The sequence below is a fragment of the Pollachius pollachius genome, assembly GCF_949987615.1.
Source record: "Pollachius pollachius genome assembly, chromosome: 5".
Lineage (NCBI taxonomy): Eukaryota > Metazoa > Chordata > Actinopteri > Gadiformes > Gadidae > Pollachius > Pollachius pollachius.
Window position 1 is genome coordinate 9,836,084 of NC_136938.1, and position 17,281 is coordinate 9,853,364.

Here is a 17,281-nt window from a genome sequence, read left to right on the forward strand (position 1 = left end):
GTCACAGACATGAATCCCAAAGAGCTCCCACCGCCTCCGCGCCCCCACTCAAACAGAGTGAGGGCATCAGCATGGCTGCCACACCTGGTACCACATCTGGGTCGTGTAGTCATGACCCGAAGCCCCAGTCTGAACCATTATCAAGAAGGACTTCTAGGAATAGAACCAACACGCCGTTTACTTTAGGTCATTTAGCAAACATACCCCGTGTTTCTATTCACAAACAATAATAATTCAGCGACATGTCCAGTGGAGGACATTTACAAAGGAAATGGAAACGTCTCCATCGTATGTAGTGGGGCCCTGAAATATTGAATTGGAATCAGCAGCGTAAAGGTTGAGACCCCCTGCCCCCGGTGGGATGATCCTCTAATAGCACGAAGCGATCGGGGAGGGCATCGCAGTGCTTCTCTCTCCCTGCTCCCTGCCAACAGCCCCTGGTTGCGATGTGTACCTTGGGCGCCGGCTCAGGCTTGTCGTTGGGCAGCAGGTTGTGGTTGAACTTGGGGCTGTCGAACTTGCGCTCGAAGGGCCTGGCGGAGGTGGTGTAGGGCTTGGCCACGTAGCGGTTGTAGCTGGGGGCGCCGGTGGGGGCGCTGCTGGGGAGCTTGGCGGGGAGCTCGCTGGTGCCGTTCACCGGCGTCTTCTCCGGGAAACTCTTGTGCGGCAGGAAGTTGGTGTGAACCGTCTCGTCTCGCGCCGGGCCCTTGGCTGGAGAAGAGGAGACGAGGAGGGTTGGTTAGAAGGGTCCCTGTGTGTCTGTGTGTGCCCCTCTGTGTATGGATTTCCTTCTCTTCCTCTGCGTGTGTGTGTGTCCCTCTCTTTCTCTGTGTGTGTGTGTCTGTGTGTGTGTGTGTGCGTGCGTGCGTCTGTGTGTGTGTGCCTCTTTGTGTGTGTGTGCATGTGTGTCTGTTTGCGTGTCTCTGTGTGTTTGTGTGTCTCTCTGTGTGTGTGCGTGTCTCTCTTTGTGTGTGTGTGGGTTTGTCTCTGTGTGTGTCTGTGCCTCTGTGGGTGCGTGCACGCTTGCGTGCGTGAGGACTCACTCTCAGGTACGGTGGGCTTGGTGAGTGTTCCTGGACGAACAGCAGGAGTCCCTTGTGGAATAACGTCATACCTCTTCTCCACAGCACCCCCCCCTTCAGTCGAGCTGCAGCATGACAACACAAGCACACGCACATCACGGTCCAGCCTACGTTCCTACCCCACTGCCCTTCCTCGGCACGCACACGGCCGGCGTCGAGGCAATCAAACCCTCCTCGTGGCAAACGGTGTTCCTCAAGGTTATGAGGTAAAAGTGGACCAGAACAAAACGGTTTATATGGACAATTTGATATACTCGTTGCGTTTCGTTCTTCAGAAACGTTGTATTCCAGGTATCCTTCGATGGCGTAAAAAGCAACAGTAGAAAAGTTGCACACTGCAAATGTAAGTAAAACATTTATAGAAAGAAACGTATTCAACTCAACAGAACAAGTGATGCAAATGAGTTCAGAACATTAAAGCCCAGTGTGTGTGTGTGTGTGTGTGTGTGTGTTTGTGGCCCCTACCTGGGGTAGCTGTAGGCCGCCTGGCCCTGCGGCTGGGCTTTACTGCTCCCAGTCTGCATGGTGTCCAGGTAGGCCAGCTGCTCCCTGTAGTACTCCTCTTCCTCGTCGGGGTTGTGGTGATTGGCCCGCACAATGTCCTCCGTCATCTTGGACTGAGGCCTCTGAGGCTCCGGGGCCCTGCGGCAGAGAAGGGGACCAACCGGGTCACATAAACGGCAAGAGGAAGCTTTTCCCATCAGCCCCGAGGCATACAGCCGTTTGTTACCACTGTGGACATGTTTGACCTCAAACAGACATCAGTGAGAACTCCTTAGCTCTAGGAGCCGGACTGTGGACATGTATCTTCCGGCTATTGTCCAGTTCCAGGAGGTTGCTGAGGGGAGCAGCAGGCGGCGATGTTCTCACCTGAAGTTCTTCTCCTGATCCAGGTTGCTCAGAGAGTTGGCTTTAGGCACACTTCCGCCGGGCTTGACAGGCAGCTCGGCTGCCTGCAGAACACACACACGGACAGTCAGACGGTCAGTCAGAGAGACAGACAGTGGCTAAACTTCAATATAGTATCACGATAGTACCGTGAGGCATCAATATAAGAATGAGATAACGGATGATGCTGGTATTAATGTTGTAACAAGGTTAACAATTCCGGCATCGGGGCAGAACAACAGCCAAGTAACTGTGTTCTGATCGACCTCCTTGAAACGAAGTGCATCAAAAGCTTGAATCAGGATAACAGGGCATTTGTCATGTTGGATTTGGTTAACTTGGAGCAGATCTGTCACGAGCGTTCTCTGGAGGGCCCTGAAGGTAGCGTTGAACCCCCCCGGCCCCTCACCTTGTTCAGGGCAGCCTCGCAGTTGACGCGGTCCACCGACACGGAGCGCTTGTTCTCGAACATCTTGACGCGGTTCAGGACCGACTGGTGCTTCAGCGCCGGCTCGTCCAGCGCCGGCGCGGCCGGGGTGGGCGGCGCCTTGAGGCCCGGCTCCATCGGCGGCGAGGGCGCCTCGCTCTTGGGCGGCGGAGGCGAGGGCGTGGCCTGGGGCTGCAGGTCGTAGGGCTGGGCGGGGGGCTTGTAGCCCCGGGGTGCCTGGGGCTGCGTCGGGGGCGGGCCCTGGCTGTAGCGCAGCGCCGCCGGCGGCGGCGGCTCCGGGGAGCGGGCCGGGGGCGGGTAGGGCTGGGGCTCCTGGTCGTAGCGGGAGCGCGGGTCGTAGGGCGGGCCCGGAGGGGGGAGGGGCTCGTCGTAGCGGAGGGGGGCGGGCGCGGCCGGCTTGCCGTAGCGCGGCCGTCCGTTCAGGCCCTGCTGCGGGGGATGGGCGTCGTCGTAGCGCTGGGGCCCGGGACCGTCGTCGTAGCGCTGGGGCGCGTGGGCGTCGTCGTAGCGCTGGGGCCCGGGGCCGTCGTCGTAGCGTTGGGGGGCCGGCGGTTCCTGGTCGTAGCGCTGGGGGGCCGGCGGTTCCTGGTCGTAGCGCTGGGGGGCCGGCGGTTCCTGGTCGTAGCGCTGGGGGGCCGGCGGTTCCTGGTCGTAGCGCTGGGGGGCCGGCGGTTCCTGGTCGTAGCGCTGGGGGGCCGGCGGTTCCTGGTCGTAGCGCTGCGGCGGAGGGGGCTGCTGGTCCGGGCTGTCGGCGTAGGGCCCCCGGGGGTCGTAGCCCTGGGGGCCGGTGGTGGCCGGAGGGGAGGGGCTGTACTGGGACCACTGCTGGTCGTAGTGCGTGCCGTTGTTCTCGTAGGGCAGCTGGGGGTCGTAGGTGGGGTACTTGGTCTCCAGGTAGCCGCTGCTGCCCCCGCTGCTGCCCTCGTAGCGGCCGGCCAGGCGGTCGTAGTCGCGGTACGGCGGCTGGTCCAGCTGGTAGGGGGGCTGGGGGTCGTAGGCCGCCACGGGCTTGACGCCGGCGGGAGCCATGCGCCCGCCGTTGTCCAAGTACGGATCCTTCTGGAACATCTGGCGGGGACGAAGACGAAGAGGAGGCGACAAAACACACCGTCAGTCAGCGGGCAGACAGCGACAGGCCGCGGCTGAAGGAGTGGGACACACACGGGGACATACAGGAGCAGGCCAGGGAGGAACGAAGGAGGGGGTTACCAAAAGAAGAGTCAGGGGAGGAAGAGGGGGGGGGGGAAGACCTGAGGAAGAGAAGCTGACAGGAGGGGGTTACTGGTAAGGTTACTGGGACACCAGAGTACAGCACGTCACGTTGCCAAGCCAAAAGCCAAACAATCCTCCCAAATAACAACCCGACTACAAAACAAATAAAAATACAAAAAATAAAAAAGAAAGAAAGAAGAAAAAAACACCATTTAAATAACTAGGACCAGACAATGGGTATGTTCTTCATGTCATGACCTTGGATATGGAAAAAGTAATTGCTTAAATTACAATGGGGAATTAGTAAGACTATTCTTTTGCAAAGATGATATATTTCTTATGGATTATATATTAGTTTACAAAGATTATATATCTCTTATGGATTATGTGTCTCCTCACACACCATGGCCTGAAGAAAACCCACTGTCTTGCTGCCATTACAAGCCAACAGTAACACTAACAACTCACTTGACAACCACTGTTCACAATAAGAAATAAAAAAAACGTCTTCAAAAGGCCCGATATTTGAGAGGTAACCATTGATCGTCCGTCCACAACTTGACGTGCAGCTTCTCGACCGGGCTGGGCAACATGGCTACTTTTCAAATGCAGCGACACGTTTCAGAAGCGAAGAAGAACCGGCTCTGCGAAGCCACAAACGTTAGGTCCCGTCTGGAGGGGTGGCGTCCAAACCCGGGGGGCCGGCGTGTTGCGGACAGAAGAGTTGCGGGTTAGACGCCGGGTGGCAGCCATGCAGAACCAGTTAGCAACGTAGAGGGGGAGTCTTTCTCCCCCCAACATCGGGCTGCCAAACCTCCGAACCCACTGTTAATGACGGCGCACTCAGGCACGTGCACGCACACGCACACGCACACGCACACACACACGCACACGCGTTGCGCTGTGGGTTTCAGGCAGTGTGGCGGCCAGCGGACATGCAGCACGGCAGGAAACGGGAAGCGTGTCAGCAGGAAGTAGAGAGAGGGAGCAGAAGCAGTGCCGGGCGCCGGAGTCGGGCCCTGAGCGGGCCGGCGTCCCGGGTACCGGTCACAGGGGGGTACCTTTGGTTCCGGGCCAGGCGGTCCGGTCGTGAGCGGCTCCGGGGTTCCGCTCTGAGGGGCCCGCTCAGGCGGGGGTCTCCTGAGGGAGCCAGAGTCAGGGGCCGGAGCGGCCCTAAAGGATCCTACAGAGTTTACAGTGTGGAGGGCGGCAGGGGCCGCCGGCTCGGCCTGGGAGGGGGGGCTAGGGAGCCCAGCCTCCGCTTTCTGTGGAGCGGTTCAGAGACTTAAACAACAACCAAGTAACCATGGCTACGCTCTGACTGCTCCAAACAGTCACAAATGTTCACATAGGGTAAGTCAATGTTATTCCAGTCCATCAGCAGCGATCACACACACAAAAAGCCAATCCCAGGTATACCTAGCCAATCGTCTGCATTCACACATCAAACAGGCCAATCACACAGCCCGAACACATACAGCCAGCCAATCACACAGCCTAGACACATAAGAACAGCCAATCACATCACGTCTTCACACATAAACAAGAGTTTGAAAAATGAAAGTCCCAGTGGTGGGTAAGGAATTAGCAGGAAAACAAAGACAGTGTAGAGAGTGGAGGGTGTTAGTGTGGACGGATTGGATTTTAATTATCGGGTTACAATACAGCGATGTTACTCATCAACAGTTTAGTGGACAGACTCTGGTTATTATAATGCTAATAATAATAATGATACTAATAATAATGGCCTACTGGGCACCAATTAATACATTTCACAGCAGCTTTCGGTTAACACACACTGGCTGCTCCCAACATGCATAGGGGTTACTATCTGGGGTGGCAACATCAGTTCCAACCACAAGTGTCACAACAGGAAGCAGGAAGAGCGCAGAGGTCAGAGTTCATACAAACACTTAAGACACAAACAGACAGGGAGGCACCGGGCGGTCGCCATGGCGATGACAACAACAACAACAGCCACACGGCTCAGGAGGATAAGGGGGCTACTAACAGAACACAGACGATAACAGTCGCGCTAACAGTCTAGCTTTATGGCTATAGTTCTCTACCTGGTCCAAAAAGTATACAAAAAAAGAACACTTCAGAAATACATAGAGGCATAGAGGTAAACCACACCAGAAAGATATATTTATATAGCATTTATACATATATATATATAAATAAATATGTATAATAAATACTTAATAAATACTTGAGGCCACGTGAGAGTTTAGGTTTTTTCTCCAGCAATAGTGCTGTGGTTTATGTATAATATAAAGAGAGAGGAAGAGGAGGAGTACTAGATAGGGGAGGAGGAGGAGGAGTACTAGATAGAGGAGGAGGAGGAGGAGGAGGAGGAGGAGGAGGAGGAGGACTACTAGATAGAGGAGGAGGAGGAGGAGGAGGAGGAGGAGGAGTACAAGATAGAGGAGGAGGAGGAGGAGGAGGAGGAGGAGGAGGAGTACTAGATAGAGGAGGAGGAGTACGAGGAGGAGGAGGAGTACTAGATAGAGGAGGAGTACGAGGAGGAGGAGGAGGAGTACTAGATAGAGGAGGAGTACGAGGAGGAGGAGGAGGAGGAGGAGTACGAGGAGGAGGAGTACGAGGAGGAGGAGGAGGAGTACTAGATAGAGGAGGAGTACGAGGAGGAGGAGTACTAGATAGAGGAGGAGTACGAGGAGGAGGAGGAGGAGGAGGAGGAGAGAGGAAGGAGGGCGATGAGGATTGGGAGGACGAGGAGTGGGGAGGAAGGGCGGGGGAGGGAGGAGACGGAGCGCGCTGGCAGTGGTCAGTAGCGGCGCCAGAAGACCCTCCTGACGCCCACCACCGCCTCCATACAGCAGGGCAGGGCCGCGGCGCTCAGGAAGGCTACCTGCGGGGGCGCCGCCGCCTTGAATCCGGCCGGGTCGATGCGGCTCAGCGCCGCGTCGGCGGGAACGGCCCCGGTGGCGGCCATGTGGTTGTGGGCGTGGCCCGCGGCCGGCCCGGGGGAGGGCCCCGGCTGGTGGTAGTTGGTGTAGCCCGGCGGCTCCTGGATGACGGGCGTGTCGTCCCGCACGGGCTCCGAGGAGCGGGTGATGGCGGGCGCGGCCGGCGGCCCGCCCACGTCGTCGTTGAGCGTCTCGTCCAGCTCCTGGTCGGTGTAGGCCCCGCCCTCCGTGTCCGTGTCCTCGTAGTCCGAGGTGTGGCGGCTGTCCGTGCTGTACATGGAGTACTCGCTGCCCGGCGCCGACAGGTAGGACAGTCGGTCGTCATGGAGATCCAGGTCGTCGTCGGGGGCGCCGTCGGCCTGCAGGGGGGGGGGAGGCGATGACGCCATCGTGTCATTACATCACTTGGGATGATGGGGCCAAGGAGGGACGCGTGTGCCTGTGCGTTCGTGTGCGTGTGTGTGTGTGTGTGTGTGTGCGTGTTACCTTGCCCTCCGAGACCCAGACCAGCTGGTTCTGCTGCTGCTGGATGTTCTCCTTCAGAGCGCCGTACCAGCCCTCGTTCATGTTGTTCAGGTTGATGGTGGCTGCGCACACAGAGCATGGCTTCTAGTCAACACAACGCACACGGTACAGACCGGTACACACCAGACCACACGAGTACAGACCGACAACAGACCAGCAGGCCGTTACTGGATAGTGCAGAATGCAACATAGGTACTACCCACAGGACAAAAGTCTCCTCCACTGACTGTGTGTGTGTTTGTGTGCGTTTGAAAATGTGTGCGCGTTTAGGTGTGTGTGTGTGTGTCTCCCTGCTTGTCTCTTAATCTCCCTCGCAGAAAAATGTAAGCTGGAACCACAAACAGCCTGTAGCCACAGTATCTCCCTGTCTCCACCCCACCCCCCTCTCTCTCTGTCCCTTTCAACCTATAATCCCCCCCCCCCCCACGTACTGGTGAAGAGGTGGTGGTTGTTCTTCCTCAGCTTGTGGGAGCGGTCGTACAGTTTCCGGGCGCTCTTGCGGGACTCTGGGCAGAGGCGGGTCCTCATGGTCTTGACGCCCTGCTTGGAGTCCGGGTTGAGGAAGACCACGATGGGGTACCACTGGGCGTAGTTCAGCCGGTCCACCGCGTTGGGGGTGATGTCCAGCACGGCGTGCTTGTCCTGCACAAACACATGTTATGTATACTGTTGTGTACACACACACATCGTTTATATAGACACACTTGCACACTTTTTTGCATATACACACACACACACACACCAGTTAAACACACATATCCAGCTACGGCAAGTCATAAACACTCGCATACACACAGAAGGATTTTTTGGTTGTCATGAATGCTGAGTTGTTGAGGTTTGTATTAAGAGTTTGAAACTAATTAATAAACCAAGCCGTCAGCCAAACAAACAACTAACTAAATTATGAATATGATTAAAAAATGACAGCAAAGCACCGTCTCTAAAAGTCTGGTCATGACCCCAGATGTTTTCTATTGCTGAACGACTTCAGCTTCAAAAAATATGTGGTGTGCGCATGCATTGTACACTAGGGAGCAGTACTGAGCTTCACACACAACAGTGGCTCTGCTATATTCTGCATGTTGTGTGTGTGTTGCATGTGTCTGAGAGCAAGTGTGTGCCCGTGTAAATGTGTCGTTGCACTAGCCTGTGTGTGTGCGAGAATGTGCGTGTGGGTGAGAATGTGTGTGCAGTTGGGTTGGACGTGCGTGTGTGTTCTCTCACCCGGTCGATGATCTGCTTGATGGTGTGCAGACGAATGATCCCAGAGTTCTTTGTTTCGGTCCCCGCGTCGCGTGGCTCGCTCTCTGTGACACACACACACACACACACACACGTTAAGGTAGATGGGGGTGGCAGGGGGGTTGGAGGGGGAAAGGGTAGGGTGCACGTGAGTGGGAGCTATAGGGTGGGGGTAGTTATGGAGGCCGCATGGAGAGCGCCCCGCTCACTCATGCATCGCCTGAATCAGCAAAATGTTTGAAGGTGAAGGGGGATGGATTAACAGTTTTACATGGATGTGCGCGTGCAGCTGGTATATAGATCGTAGAGATGCAGATATCCATGAAAAGTGCAGGGGATGCCCCAGAGCATGTGAAGCATTGACAGGAAGTGGGAGAGTCGTTTGGTGATGAAAACAGGGTCAGGGGTTTCTAGGGGGGGGACAAAGGAGAGGATTTCCCATTGACACAAACAAGACACCTGCTGCTATAGCTGAGGGCAAATAGTAGCATGGATAATGTTTTTTTGAAGGATTGTCCCTTCTTTAACTGCTGATAGTCTCGTTTGCAGAATACAAAGTAGGGCAGATTTGTGTAAAAGGGTTTCACACTAATCAACACTTAAGAAGGACAATTATCAGCTACGAAATAGCCAAATGGGTCTTTAACAGGGACACTGGAGAGCACATTAAATATAGAGCAGCTAGATTAAATAAAAATTAATCAGATAGTCGCAGTGTTAACTAGCACAGGGCTTAACAAAATGACATGACAATTACAGTTTCAAAATTATAATGTTCATGTTAACATTATTTGTGTTGATTTCAGTTTCAGTAGGTTAAGGTAGAAAGGTAGACGTTTTGAAGAGGAAAATGCTGTTTGGATTGTAAAATGAAAGAAGATGCATTACAGTGAAGAACAGTGACCGGTTGCTGCGGAATGATGTTGAGGGGAATAAGACTGAATAAGACTAGCTGGACACGAGGCTGGAAACTCATATTTAAGCCATATTAACGGGGAGTCACATACTCAGAATAAGAATGTGGATCCTCAGAAATTTAGTTTGGCATAAAACTGGATAGAATTGATTAGCACTATTTAAACTGTCGGCCAAACATTAAAATCAGAATGTATCCCACTTTAAATCTATTCAGTCTAACAATGACGTAGCATTTTTTAAAAACCGATCACAAATCAGACAATTATGATTATGATTATGTGCTCTGAATCTGTTGTTGCGTCGATTTAAAAACATTGAGTACAAGGTTTTGCCACCTCAAAAGAGACCGGGTGCTCGGTGAACTTCCTCAAGGTTTTTTTGAATCTTTTCTTCCGTGGGTTAAAAGGCATTCACAGGAACTCTGGACCAGTCTGCTCCACATTATACAACCTCCTGAGCGAGGACAGCGCCGGAGACGCCTGTCGACTACCTAACAAACCATTTCCCTTCCAGGGCCAGAGCCAGAGACCAACTAGGCTAACCGTTCCGTCCCATTATGTGGGATCTTTGAAAACAAACGCTGGGTGTTTCGGTGTGGGCTGTGATGGGAACGGGTGGGGCTAAATAATTGGAATTCAAAGCCCTGCTTGGGAGTGGAAGTTGAGACATACTTTAAAAGGATGTGGGGAAAATTGGCCAGTACAACATCACAGGCTGCACCACCTGTCTCTAGCTACAGCTGGGATCTAAATACACTACAGGCACTCTATCAAAGACAAAAACATACAAAGTAAAGTCAATAACTATCTCTCAAATGCTGTTATCTTCCTTCAAGCTAACCAAGCAACACTCTGGTCAGAGTAGAGCCTAGCTTTGTGCCAGTTCATCTCATTCACAGGTTATTGAAAGGAATTAAAGAGACACCCGGTAAAGTGCCAGATTACAGGTAGTCATTCACAGGTTAAATAAGATAATATACACCAGGCGACGTACTTTCCCCTCCTTTTTGCTGCTGTGTTTCTGAAAAGAAAATACACGAGTTACACCAATACACACACCGCTGCAACACATTCACTCAATAGGTCTTGTGTCTGTGAGTGCACTTAAGAAAATTAAAATCCGATACTGTGTGTTGAACTTAACACTGCGAATCAAAGATGCAGGCAAAGAAGGAGGTGTGTGTGTGTGTGTGTGTGTGTGTGTGTGTGTGTGTGTGTGTGTGTGTGTGTGTGTGTGTGCAAGGGAAGAGCCATGGACAAGCAGGCCGTGGATAACATTACTAAACGTATTCATCGTCTACACAGGAGGATGTGCAGAGGGCTATTTCCATGTAATAGGATTAATAATGGCTGTTAAGATTGATCAATATACTTTATTGTTCAGTAAATGTAATATAATTCTCAGTGTTAAACTCTTTAAATGAAAGCAAAAAGATCCTCTTACAAGGCACTAATCCTTAATCTTCCGCTAATCTTCCATATTAAAGTTGTTAAATTCAGGAGGAATTTTATATGGTGTAAATAATTCTTCCTTCAGGGCATTACATTCTACACCAACACTAGTTAGCACCTCATGCTACAGAGCAGAGAAAACAAAGTGTCCCCCGATGGCTTCCCCTGGTACCCACCGACAGATGGACCATGTCCCCACGGACCATTTAGCCGTGTGGACAGTCCCTGGGCTCCCTCTCTTTATATCAAGAGCACCATGCTAGCAGCACCCTACTAGTAGCTCATTGCTAGTAGCTCATTGCTAGAAGCACCCATTGGTCACATATTCAGGTTCACATATTTGTGTATCAAAAAGTTTTCCCCAAGTAAGGAGATATGACAGGACAAATGGAATGAGGATGTCTAAGTGAGTGTGTGTGGGGGGGGGGAAGAAAGAAAGAAAGAAAGAAGAGAGGGAAAGAAAGAAGAGAGGGAAAGAAAGAGAGACTACTTACTTGCTAGCTCAAACACATCGGGCTCCTCTCTGGCCAGCTTCTCTCGGGCCGCATCTGCGATCGGCCCGAATATAACCACGGGCCTCAGGAACCCAGCTGTCACACACACACACACACACACACACACACACACACACACACACACACACACACACACACACAGGAGTATGAAGGGCGTGTCAGGGTGTACTATATTTGTTTCAAACGAGATCAGCCAGTCCAGTGATTTCTGGCTTCCTCCATCAGTGAAGAGCTAGTCAAGTCAAACTAGTGTGGTTAGTGAAGGGTTCATCTGGAAACCAAAACCAATGGAAACCAAGAATCCAAAATATGTAATTAAAGTGTTGATTTCCTTTTGGGGTGGTGCTTACTATACAGTGTGACGGCCATCACTGGTGTAATACAAAGAATTTCAGCATTTACATATCATAATCAAACTATTATAAATGTGATCACATAACTTTAAAATATTAAAAGTGGATAAATGAATGTAATTGCTTACGATTTGGTCCAATCCGGACATGCGTCCACTCAATGATTGTATCCTGGCCAGAAACCTACCTTCCCGCAGCACCACCCTCTCATAGGCGGGGAACTTTGTCTGGACTGGCTGGGCTGACAGGTCCTCCCTGCTCTTCCTCAGGTTCCTCTTGGAGCTGCGCAGGCCGCGGAAGCGCCAGAAGTCTGCTCTATCGCCCCCTGGAGTCTTGGGGAGGGTGTACTGCACGCTGGACAGCTGCTCAGCTCTGGAAAAGAAGAAAAGACAACAACGTGATGTCGTCAACAAACAGGACCATCTTCAAACAGAACCAGCAGCATGATTACAGCCTTCTAAATAGTTATTTTCCCAGTCTAATCCCCAAACCTCTCAGACATGAGCCCACTAGTGTTTCAGATCACCAGGTTCATTCTTTGAGTCCCCTTTGGTCTGCGTGAGGTGAATGTCCTTATCTGCCCATATCCGTGCGGGCCCCTGTGCGGATGTCATCGTTAATCTTTCAAGTTAATTTTTCAAACTACATCAAATTGAGATGTGTGATTCTTTTTAAAAGGTATGTAACATTTACACATTAAACTATCTGAAAACATAATACCACCCCAATTGTGTCCAACGATTGTAACCAACAATGAAAACCGTAGTCTGTCATATGCCCTATAGCCCCTAACTTCTGCGTAAACAAGTGAAAACAATAATACAGTAGAGACCTAAATTATTGATGTGGTATTGCCAAAATCAATCTAGGTTATTAGAACCAGTGCTACTTTGACAAGTGGCTCATGCCAGCCACCAAGCTAATGCAGTGTTTCCAACAAATATACTTTACTTTCCATACATCAGAGGGAAAATATTATTCGTGATCGTTAACGTTTCCCATTAACAATTATTTGACTATTTAAAATGGCTACATTTATTTCCTTGTAGACCTGTGCGCAGCACATCGGACCGTGATAGCCCCTCCTCTCTGAATCAAAACATGATCATGCGAAAGAGGAAGGATTGTTCGTTGGGTTTTCCCCGCTGAGGTATCCATGAATAGAATCAATCCCGAGTTCAGGAGCATCTCCTGGGCAGGGAGAACATCGCCAGACACACGGGACTCACACCACCAATCTAATTCCAACTTGAAAAAACAAACCCTTTTAACAACGACAACTTGCGGACACGATTTTCAATGACAATAATCCTGTCATCGTTGGTGGTTTGCTTGATGAGCACTTGTTTACTCAAGCCAACGTTTGCGCCACTGGTTGTAAGGGTGCCACTTGTACTATCCCTCGGTCATGCCACCGAGCAACAGTGGGGGGTAAACGTGGGGGGCCTTCACCTGTTCTTGTTGGGGATGATGCCGCGCTCCACCTCCTGGTGGTTCTTCCCGATGCGGATGGCCAGCCAGGAGCCCAGCTTGCCGTTGTACAGTGTGTCCACCACGCGGAACACCTCGCCCTTGTTGAAGCTCAGGCCGTACGCCGACTCCTTCTCGTACTCAAAGTGCGTCCGGATGTAGAAGGAGTCGCCCACGTCCGACTCCACTATCCTGCGGTACACTGTGGAGAGGCGTGGGGTTAGCCTTCCCATGGTCCACGTCTACTGTGAGACTGACGAGACGGACACTTCAACAGATGAACACCAAAAGCACATATCTGCTGAAATCCTTGAGCTGAAAATAACCTTCTGAACAAGGAGCCGGCCTTTGATTTGAGATATCATAAGTGGATTATAAATAGTACATGCAGTTTAAAAGTGCATTGACTGTCACCATGACAACATCAAACAACCAAACCAAGCCTACATGCAATATAGGATTGGTTTGCTTTGTCCGATGCTCCATAGCCTCCCCAAGAACAAAATAGCCCACTACGTGGGACACAGTGGTGACCCTGGGAGCCAGTAGGTGTGTAGGAGACACCAGCCTCCCTCCTGCTCTCTCACCATCCTTCTTCTTCTGGGCCAGGATGGTGACCTCCTCCCCTCTGGGAAGGTCCAGCAGGAACAGCACCGCCTCCTCCCGGATGATGTTGGCAAAGTCCACGTTGTTCACCTGCGCGCGCACACACACACACACACACACACGAGATCAGAACCTCAACACTGGCTACCATGCTAATGCTACAATAACACTGTAAATGCTAATGTTATTACAAGTATGTTAATGCTAGTGTTACCACTATCTTATTGGAATAACACTAGTAATGCTGAGATTATCAACAGAGTTAGACTGTTAGTGCTTATGTTATAACAAACATTATTACAACTATGACCAGGTTAATGCTATGTCCTTACTTGCATGTTACTGCTGGTGTTACTACTAGTATCAGTCTGCTGATAACATTGTTAATACGAACCCTATTACTAATGCCATTACAATCATTACCCTGTTAATGTTAATGATATTACTGGTATGATCAAATTGCTTGCTAATGTTATGGTTAGCATCAGTTCAACCAACATATTTTCAGTATTACGCGTATTATTAAACTCGTTACAAATTTCACAAATTTTATGACAAGCATCTTTGCAGCGGTCATTTATGCCAATATAACAGCTTCTACTATAATACCTGCCACTAGCGTCAAACTCAACTACTAGTACTAGTGGTGACTGAGACTCAACCTAATGGGGCAGTGTGTTATTTCATTCAGATGGAATGTTCAACAAGTCAGGTCGGTTGTGCAGGGATCGACGTAGTAGTAGAAGGTGAAAGAAAAACTGGAAAACAATTACATTTCAGACAAAACAACGTATTCCTGATAGAACTAATCCGCCCGACCGCATACCTACACACATGTGGTGGTAACACACACACACACACACACACACACACACACACCTCCTCTCGTGAACACAATAAGGTGTGTTTATTGATTTTACGTCCCGGTGAGCAAGGGAGGCAGGCCGCACATGTTCTGCATCAGAGACTCAGACGGACAACTCTCTCAACTTCCCAGAAACAGCCTTTATCTCTGGCCGTGCACACCACCCGCCACAGGAAGCCCAGCAGCGCCCCAACAACAATGTTCTGGAAGGGATTCTTCTCCTGGACCCGTCCTGCCACAACACCACCACCTCCAGCTTCTCTCTCACACACACACACACACACACACACACACACACACACACACACACACACACACACACACACACACACACAGAGGGTGTGTGCTCTATTGACGTTAAGACCCTCCAGTTATTAGTCTTGGAGACTATAGCGTGTCCATGTGTAACCTTAGTTGCTTCTTGGAAATGAGCAGCCTCACCTCACAGCGACCCTCAGGATAATGGGACCTCTAAATAAAGTGAAAGTAAATATACATCGAGGATCGTCAATGGTCAAATAAAAATAAAAAAACACTATATTTTGCTGTATTATTGTGTTGCATTATGGTTGTTAAATCTCGCCATTACGTAAACATGGCAAACGTGCCAAAAAAGACATTAACAGCATGTCATCCTTCGCCACAATGCATCCCTGCAGTCATCAGCCGAACAGAAAACCAACTGTGTGTGCGTGTGCGCGAGGGTGACTTCACAGGCCAAGAATGACCTCCATTGTATGTTCCTTGGAAACAAGGGGCAGGCTGGACGCGGGGACACATGCGCTCACCAGTACATTGTACTGTAATTCCACAATAGCTCCGAGCCCTGCTTCAAACTATTGTGGCCCCGTCTAGCTCATCGTCCTCTAGAACAAGTGTGAATTATTCTAGAATCAACTGCAGATGTGCTCAGGACCAGCCCACAGGGTCAAACCACCAACAAGCAGAAGCATTGTGTTTTTAATGGGCATTAAACCCACAAATGACTAAACACACATAGTAGGAAAATAAACGTGAATCACTTGATATAGGATTGACTCGAAGCGGAAATGGATTAGACACAGAATTCCAAACTAATAAAATACTGCGCATGCAGAAATCTGAGCCTCAAGCGAGGCAAAGGACGATTAAGTCAATTGACGAAATGAGTTGACCGTCAGAGCCCTTAAGCTATTTCTTCACCTCCAGCTCTAGGCGTCCATTCATCTCCAAACCATACAACAAGTGGCTTAGATAACTGAAGCTCATGCAACACCATGACCTTCAGCGGTAAGAGATTGAAGGGTTCTTACCTAAGCCACTTGACTGAATCATTTCAATGAGACAGGGTTGACTTCATAGCGCACAAACAACGACACAGGATGTGTGTTTGATAACCACCATAAACAGAAATGTCTGAACCGTATCCTGCCCTTATCCTAGTCTGCAGACTGTATCCTAGAACTTAGGGTCTCCTGAAGTGACATATGACTGTATGGGACATACTGTATGGGGTGCAGGAGGAAAGGGTGATGGATGGGGGAGAACAGGGTGGGGGTCTTACTCTCAGGATCTGGTCGCCCTCTTCAAGGCCCTCCTTGGCGGCAGGGCTGTCATCCAGAACGCCTGCGACGAATATCCCCACGTCGTTGCCCCCGGCCAGGCGGAGACCCACACTCTCCCCCTTCCTAAACTTCACCAGCTTCATACTGGGCCTGGACGACAGGGCAGGGGTCATCACATCTCTACAACGGAATGGTCCTCATCAACAATTAGGCATGACACTTAAGTGAGGCTGAGAACAATACAAGCATACCATCAAATGAAAAACGAATTTCTAAAGTGTGGCATTCACAGTAGATATGACTGATTATGATTATTATGATGATTATATGATTATTAAGACCATGACTTCATTGATCGCCTAGTATTTACCCTGAAGCGCAGTGTTGAATTGGTTAGCTTTGGCCTAGCACTGTACTTTAACCCGACGGTAGGTCTGAAGTCTTAAACTAGCGCGTAGTAGTGTAGGTATGAGTGTTGAGCCTGGGAATCACACTAAGGCTGGTGTCAGTGTGAGGGGCTACCTGAGGATGCTCTCGTCGTGAGCAGCGCTGGGTATCGGTGCGTCCGACGGGCTGACGGGCAGATCCACGTCAGGCTGACCTGGCTGGGCGTACACAGGCTTCGGTTCTGTCAGAAACACACCAAACAGGTCACGGGGTCAAACGGTGGGATAGCCCGGGGACGTGGAGGTGGTGGCAGTGCGTTGTGTTATGTTGGGTGGGCTTATGGGGAATGCAAATGAGGTTGTGATAGGCAAGAGTAAGAGGTCGTGAATGGGTGAGAATTTGAGGCTGTAGGTGTTTGTGAATGGGTGAGAATGTGAGGCTGTGATTGTGTGAGAGTGTGAACGGCTGAGGAAGAGGATGGATGAAGGGGGGAGAGTTGGAATTGGGGGTCCGGATCAGGTGGTGCGGACTCTCAGGGTTCGACTCATATAGGACACATTGCATCGTCTTTAGGTTATTTAGATCTCATTTTATTAGGTTTCCATGTGTGGTATCCGACTTGATTCACCCTTTTATCAGTAGAACAGCCTTTTTTAGTACCACTTTGATGTTCAGATTTGTCCGCACGACAAAATACTGGTCAGGATCTGTAATATCTCAGACAAAAACGGGTCTGTATATTTGGTTATTATCGGATCTGATCCGACATCGGAATTCATTTCCCGGGATCATTAGGGTTTTGGGCCATCATTTTCGACCTTTGAAGACCTCTAGTGAGGTTGGAG

The 17,281-nt window shown here is 50.6% G+C and overlaps 1 protein-coding gene across 3 annotated transcripts in view; it reads right to left on the minus strand.

Annotated features, from left to right (window-relative positions):
• LOC307075738 (tight junction protein 1-like) overlaps positions 1–17,281 on the minus strand; it is a 53,456-nt gene that overhangs the window by 6,464 nt on the left and 29,711 nt on the right. The window contains exons 10-26 of one of the 3 annotated variants that reach the window (XM_079736423.1): positions 16,572–16,677; positions 16,049–16,199; positions 13,622–13,730; positions 13,017–13,236; positions 11,752–11,936; positions 11,191–11,286; positions 10,239–10,265; positions 8,310–8,392; positions 7,517–7,727; positions 7,047–7,147; positions 6,503–6,919; positions 4,692–4,895; positions 2,380–3,486; positions 1,953–2,035; positions 1,548–1,724; positions 1,044–1,147; positions 455–711 (exon numbers count right to left, since the gene is read on the minus strand). In XM_079736423.1, coding sequence (XP_079592549.1) covers positions 455–711; positions 1,044–1,147; positions 1,548–1,724; positions 1,953–2,035; positions 2,380–3,486; positions 4,692–4,895; positions 6,503–6,919; positions 7,047–7,147; positions 7,517–7,727; positions 8,310–8,392; positions 10,239–10,265; positions 11,191–11,286; positions 11,752–11,936; positions 13,017–13,236; positions 13,622–13,730; positions 16,049–16,199; positions 16,572–16,677 — 3,638 coding nt within the window. The remainder of the gene's footprint in view (positions 1–454; positions 712–1,043; positions 1,148–1,547; positions 1,725–1,952; positions 2,036–2,379; positions 3,487–4,691; positions 4,896–6,502; positions 6,920–7,046; positions 7,148–7,516; positions 7,728–8,309; positions 8,393–10,238; positions 10,266–11,190; positions 11,287–11,751; positions 11,937–13,016; positions 13,237–13,621; positions 13,731–16,048; positions 16,200–16,571; positions 16,678–17,281) is intronic. The other 2 variants (XM_079736424.1, XM_079736425.1) reach the window with 2 other exon arrangements.